The 7,182-nt window shown below is 53.7% G+C and overlaps 1 protein-coding gene across 1 annotated transcript; it reads right to left on the bottom strand.

The window, feature by feature from the left end:
• Window positions 1-2,293: 2,293 nt before the first annotated feature.
• On the bottom strand, window positions 2,294-3,364 carry CEBPB (CCAAT enhancer binding protein beta). The gene has a single exon (XM_056844982.1). The coding sequence runs from the start codon at window positions 3,362-3,364 to the stop codon at window positions 2,294-2,296; it is 1,071 nt and encodes a 356-aa protein (XP_056700960.1).
• Window positions 3,365-7,182: the final 3,818 nt, after the last annotated feature.

Raw genomic sequence — 7,182 nt, 5'->3', positions numbered from 1 at the left:
AATGTCCTGCTTCCAGGCCTTGAGAAATTCTTCATGCTACCACGGCTAGCACATTCCCCTTTACCATAGGGTCATCGGCTTGCATGCACACATGCAATCTCTTACACTCTGCCTACAGTCCATCTGAGTAACTCTAGGACGTCCACAACTGTCATTAACTTTTTTTAACAAAGCTGATTAGAGGTGAAGCCAAAGGTTAGGCAGCATTGAACATCTGTGAAGACACCACTGAAAACCTAGAATGAGCCACAGGCTGGGGCTAATTGGTGCATTTTTGTTACCTACAATTAACACTATTTGCATCTCATTACCTTTAATATGGTGGCTAAGATGGGCAACATGGCTCATATAGTCTACAATATCTCACTCCAAATGTGTGGATTTTGCGCAAGCCGATTTCTCAAAAGCATGAAACTCAAGTGTCTGTTTTGAGGTTTTAACATATCTGGGCAACCATGAGGCTGAGAAACTTGGGTTTCTTCAAACCGAAAGCTCGGATTCACAGGAGTTGAACCCCTCTTGTGGAGAGGTGGGATTGCCCACACCTCTTTAGAAAAAGTTCATCAAACAGAAACGCTGGATAGATTTGCTCTTACCTATCTTGTTTGGCCTTGATCGTGAAAGAAATCACACCTGTGCCTTACAAAATGATTTCATTTTCTCATCGCTCATTCTTCCTCTTCTACAATTCACTCAAAAGATCAGAAATACTGGATCATCAGACTACGTGGGGTGCCAAAGCCATCCTGTCAATTTTTCACTGTCAAAAGTTTGCTTCTCTGCCTCTTCAAATCCACCCCTTCCCACACACAGGTGTGTAACAATTCACATGTAGACCCCCAGTTTAAGTAATTAAGGAGAAAGCACAGGAGAGCCAGGGAAATTATCTTTTTGTTGTCTAGTTTTTTTCCACACACAAACACACAGACACAGCACAGACCAAAGAACACCAAAAGAACAAATCTCTGGATCACAGAGTGATCTAGTTAGGCACTGGAAGAAACTCCGGATTTCACGTGCATGGCAAACCGCCCATTTCTTTTAAAGTTGCTGGATTACCCTCCTCTCCCCACCTCGCAACACAGCGAGGTTTTGTCGTCAAGCAGCTTTTAAAAAGTAAAACCTAAGGGGGAGAAAAAAACAAGCTCTCACTTTTTTTCCCTCCTAGCAATAAAGTTTTATTAAAATCGCTCATTAATGCTTCATACGTAGCAAGAATGCATAGATCCCAAAATATACATATGCCTTTTTTGCCTTATAGAAATAGATCATTCTTTATAATAATAATAACAATAAAAAAAACTTTAGGAACATCTTTAACAGATTACTCAATCCATGACTGACAGTTACATGAGATTGCATCATGTGCAGCCAGCTTTCTCAGCCATGTTTAAAAGGTTGCATCACTCCGGACTGTCTCTCTCTCTCTCTCTTTCTCTCTCTACTCTATTTCCTCGCTCTTTTTTTAAATAACACTAGCATTCAACCAAAAATAAAAAGGAAAATACAAAGAACCTCTTTCTCCTCCCAGGCGCCTCCTGCAGAGATACCAGATTGCAGAATTTAAGCGTCTCCTTGAGTTTGGTATCGCTTAAGAAACAAACCAACCTGAAAGCTGGGGGGGGGGGCGCATTCCTCCATGTGGTTTGCAGAGGTAAAAGGACACCGCCGAGAGACTCCCCCCGCCAGCCGAAGGAGTTGCGCTGCACAGAGCGTGCGGCGGAAGAGGTGTTTCCCCTCCCTCTCCGACCCCGCATCAGAGAACGGATTAAAGGCAACGTACCGGGGCGGGGGAGTCGATTAAAGCATACACTCTTCCCACTAGGGGCGCTTTCACACACAGGCCGAACAATGCACTTGGCAGCTGGGTTTTGCACTGTGCGAAACGGCGAAAGGTCCACTCGCGAACGATCCTTAAAGTGCATTGAAAGTGGCCTGGAAGTGCATCCGGGCACTGCCACGCCGCCCAAACCGGGCACTTTCCGTCCCCTTTCAGCGCGCCTCAGCGATCGTTCGCAAGGGTTTTTTGGGGTTTTTTCCCCTGCCCGTTCGCCCGGTCAAAACCCGCCTCCAAAGTGCGCGGAAAGTGGACGGAAAGCGCCTCCTCGGGGCCGCCTGGAAGCGCCCTCCTTGTCCGGCACGCGCGGAAGCGCCCGAGGCCAGCCGCCCTCTCCCCTGTCCGGGGTCCAGCCCCCCCCCCAACCGCCCGCGCTTTCCCTCGCCCCCAGAAGCCCCCCACCCCCCGGGGGCTGTTCCAGCGGCGTCCAGGCGGGGAGAGGGGCTGGGGGGGGGGCTAGCAGTGTCCCGAGGAGGCCAAGAGGGGCTCGGGCAGCTGCTTGAACAAGTTCCGGAGGGTGCTGAGCTCGCGGGAGAGCTGCTCCACCTTCTTCTGCAGCCGCTCGTTCTCGGCCGTCAGTTCCAAGACCTTGTGCTGCGTCTCCAGGTTGCGCAGCTTGGCCTTGTCGCGGCTCTTGCGCACGGCGATGTTGTTCCGCTCCCGCCGCAGCTTGTACTCGTCGCTGTGCTTGTCCACGCACTTCTTGGCCTTGTGCTTGCCCCCGCCGGCCGGGTAAGCGCCCCCCCCGCCGCCGCCGCCGCCCCCTCCTCCGGCCGAGGCGGACTTGGAGGAATCGGACGGGTTGGGGGTGCCGGGCGGGCTGGACGACGACGAGGTGGAGAGGTTGCCGCTGCTGCCGCTGGGCACCGACTGGTAGCCCAGGTAGGAGCGCGCCGTGCTGCCGTAGGGCGAGGCCAGGCCCCCCAGGCCCGGCCCGGCCCCCCCGCCGCCGCCGCCGCCGCCGTCCTCCTTGCGGGGCCCTTTGCAAGAGTCCAGGTGCTCGAAGACGGGCTCCACTTTGGTCTCCACCATCTGGGGCGGGAAGCAGCCCAGCAGCGGCCCGGCCTTGTGGCCCTGCCCGACGGCGGGCGGGTGGAGGCCGTGGCGCGCCAGGCCGAGGTAGGGGTAGTCGGGGTGCTTCTTCCCGCCGCCTTTGTAGTCCTGCTCGGAGAAGAGGTCCGAGAGAAAATCGGGGCCGCCGCTGTTGCCGCCGCCGCCGCTGCAAACCGGCTCAAAGTTGCCCCCTGGTGCCGCAGAGGAAGGCGGCGGCGGCGGCTGCTGCGGCGGCGGCTGCTGCTGCTGCTGCTGCTGGGCGGCCAGGTCCAGGTAGGGGCTGAAGTCGATGGCCCGCTCGTGGTCGCCCACGGTGAGCTCGGTGAGGGCGCGGCCCCCCGCGGCCCGCGGGTGCAGCTTGCTCAGGGCAGCCAGACAGTCCGCCTCGTAATAGAAGTTGGCCACTTCCATGGATTTAAAGGCCGCGGGCTGGAGGGGGAGACATGCCGCGTCCCAGGTCACCAGGCGTTGCATGAACGCGGAGGGGCCCCCCCGCCCCTCCCGCGGCAGGCAGGCAGGCAGGGCAAGCGCGGCGCCGGGCGGCCCTCCCCAGCCCGCGGGGCCAGCGCTTGGGGCAGCCGGCGGCGGAGCAGCCCCCGCGCCTCGGGCGAGGCTGGAAGACCCTCTCGGGGGCGAGCGGCTGCCAGGGGCCCCTCCGCCCGGCCGGAGCGCGCGGGGACTGGGCGCTGGAGCGGGGCTGGGCCGGGCCGGACCGTCGGCGGCTGGCTGGCTGGCTGGCTGGCGACTCGCGCGTCCTCGAGGCTCTCTGACTTGGGAAAGTTGCTCGGCGCGGGTATTTATAGGGGCGGCGCACATGCCATAGCAACAGGCGCGTCACGCGGGCGGGCGGCCGGCCGGCCGCGCGGCTCCACGCTTCTCGGCGGCGCTCGGAAGGGGCTCCGCCGGGCTGGGCGCCGAGGAGAGGGGGCCCCCTGCCCGCCCGCCCACCCTCCGGAGCCCGGGCCCTTCATCGCGGAAAGGGGGACGCGCGGGGATGGTGGGGGGCTGGCCTCACATCAAGGCAAGGATCTCAGTTGGAGCTGGGCAACAGGTTATCTATCTATCAAGGCAAGGATCGCAGTTGGAGCTGGGCAACAGGTTGTCTATCTATCTATCTATCTATCTATCTATCTATCTATCTATCTATCTATCTATCTATCTATCATCTCCCCTTGAGATCAGGGTTCCTTTGCCTGAGATCCTGGACATGCAATCAGGGTTCCTTTGCTTGAGATCCTGGATAAGAGATCAGGCTTCTTTTGCTTGAGATCCTCGACTTGAGATCAGGCTTCTTTTGCCTGAGATCCTGGGCATGAGGTCAGGGTTCCTTTGCCTGAGATCCTGGACATGAGGTCAGGGTTCCTTTGCCTGAGATCCTGGATAAGAGGTCAGGGTTCCTTTGCCTGAGATCCTGGATAAGAGATCAGGGTTCCTTTGCCTGAGATCCTGGATAAGAGATCAGGGTTCCTTTGCCTGAGATCCTGGATAAGAGATCAGCTTCTTTTGCTTGAGATCCTGGACATGAGATCAGGTTCCTTTGCCTGAGATCCTGGACATGAGATCAGGGTTCCTTTTCCTGAGATCCTGGACGTGAGATTAGGCTTCTTTTGCTTGAGATCCTGGACGTGAGGTCAGGGTTCTTTTGCCTGAGATCCTGGATAAGAGATCAGGGTTCCTTTGCCTGAGATCCTGGATAAGAGATCAGGGTTCCTTTGCCTGAGATCCTGGATAAGAGATCAGCTTCTTTTGCTTGAGATCCTGGACATGAGATCAGGTTCCTTTGCCTGAGATCCTGGACATGAGATCAGGGTTCGTTTTCCTGAGATCCTGGACGTGAGATTAGGCTTCTTTTGCTTGAGATCCTGGACGTGAGATCAGGATTCCTTTGCCAGAGATCCTGGACAGCCACCCTCGGTTTGAGTAGACCAGAGTTTCCCAAACTTTTTGAATCATGGAGCACTTTTCAGGAGAGGAATTCGTCACAGTGCATGAATTTTCACCTAGCACCCATATACCAGACCCAATGACGGTAGTATTTTTCTTTTCAATCTCTTCACAGAGTACTAGGAGATGTTTCGCGGATCACCGAGTGCTAGTTTGGGAACCTCCGGAGTCGACAATACTGACTTTGACGGGCTCAGGATCTGATTCAGTATAAGACGGTTTAATGTGTTCGTGTCCCTCAGAGTTTGCTGGCTGGCTGATCATGGGAGATACTTTTTTATTTTTTGAAGAGAGCATTGGCATTTTAAAATAAAAAGAGGAACAATTTATTCTGCATTTCCCCCCCCCCCTCAGGTTAAGGCTGCCTGCTAAAGCCCTTTGCTTAGTTCTGCATCAAACTCAGTACAGGGACTTCCTTTGGAGAGGAGACACGGGGGATCTCACCAGCCAAAGCAGGCTTGCTAGGAGAGGTGAACAAAATGGGTCTTGGGGGTAGCGTGAAGTAGGGAACTGAGAGGTCTCCTGTCCAAATCTCACTTCAGCCACAAACTCGCCAAGGGGGCTTTAGGCAAGCCAGTTTCTTAGCCTCCCGCTGGACAATAATACTGGCCTCCCCTGCAAGACTGTTATAAGGATTGCTGTGGTGAGGTATGCCAAGTGCTTTGAGCACTGGAAGCGTACATAAATGGGGTTATTCTGAATCAACACACTTACTGCAAGACTGCAACACACTGCAAGATTCCTCCTTCGCTGCCTGCTTATGGGCAGGGTTTCTAACAAGACTAGGCGTGCATTCCTAAATTCACTTACTCTGGTCTAAGACCACCGACTTCAATGGATGTAGAAGGGGTTTAAGACTGTGTAGGATTGCCCTGGAATTGCAAGCGCAGAACCAGAGTCCATTGTGGGTTACTTATGGCGCAATCCAAAGAACACTTTCCTGGGAGCAAGCCCCATTGAATAGACCGAGTAGGATTATGTGAAGACCTGCTTAGGATTGCTTCTTAGTTTTTGTATGCAATATACCTTCTCTCTATGGGTCAATCAAGGGCTGAAGACTTTTCTATGCCATGTCGTAACTCCATTCTCCATTGGCTTGGCAAGGTCCAGCAAGTGTCTGACAATATTTCCATGCTTTCCACTTTAAAACACTGATTCTCCCCCCGCCCCCCGTGAGATAACAAGATTGGGGTAACGAGCTTGAAACCCTGGACTCGGAAGAGAGCACAGATGTTGATTTGAGTGAGCCGGTGCTAGTGGTGAGAAATGGCTAGCAATTTTTTTTTTTTTAATGAGAGCCATTGGGGCCTTATGAGCATGTCTGGATCTCACACTCTCTAACTGGGAAGGCCTCCCAAATTCCAGGTGCGCATGGGCTGCTGGGAGATGGAAAAGTACTCGATGCACATCCAAAATAACTTTCTTCTCTGATTATTACTTTGTGCATTCTTGGGGTTGCGACTTGGCATTGACAGATTCTCCGGTGCTGCTGGTGAGCTTCGGGGACCATCGCGCCATGCCAAAGAGGCGTACCAAGCATCCGAGTTCCACCTGGCTGGACAGTTTTGTTTCTTTTTCTTCCTGGAGCATCTCTCAGCCAGATGCTCAAACACAACACATGAAGCTGCTTTATACTGAATCAGACCCTTGGTCCATCAAAGTCAGTACTGTCTACTGATACCGGCAGCCGCTCTCCAGGGTCTCAGGCTGAGGTCTTTCACATCACCACCTTGCCTAGTCCCTTTAACTGGAGATGCCAGGGATTGAACCTGGGACCTTCTGCATGCCAAGCAGATGCTCTACCACTGAGCCACAGCCCCTCACCATCAGGCATGCCCGCTTAAAAAGCTCACCCCTCTCTGATGTGACTCCCCTCTCCCATGGTGCATGGAGAAGGATCTGCACTTGACTTGACCCCTCAAAGGGCAGCATATTTTTAAACCTCTTTCTCAGTGAAGGCAAATGACCTATGTGGGTAAGACATGCAGCTCTTGTGAATTCTCTGCCGTCGGGTTTGGTGAAGAGCGAGAGATCTGGGCGGGCGGCAGCTAGTTTGGAAGTAATGAACCCTGATACCCTGAAAATTAAAGACACCCACCTGGAGGAGCCAAACATATATTTTTCCCTCTTTGACTCCCACATTTACCTGTTTACAAGGCGGTGACTCATTCCCAGAATAAAGGACACCAATTTGAACCAAAACATATAATTAAAGGCAGGAGGAGTGTCTTTGGCTTGAGCAAAGACGGCCCAGCCAGCACTGGGGAGAAAAAGACACTGCATCTTAGAATAAAGTGAAGCAATCCTGCGGTGTGAGAAACACTGTAACGTTAAGCCAGAGGAACAGG

The sequence above is a fragment of the Euleptes europaea genome, chromosome 2 (assembly GCF_029931775.1).
Source record: "Euleptes europaea isolate rEulEur1 chromosome 2, rEulEur1.hap1, whole genome shotgun sequence".
Taxonomy (NCBI): Eukaryota; Metazoa; Chordata; class Lepidosauria; order Squamata; family Sphaerodactylidae; genus Euleptes; species Euleptes europaea.
This window is presented reverse-complemented; position numbering and strand designations above follow the sequence as displayed.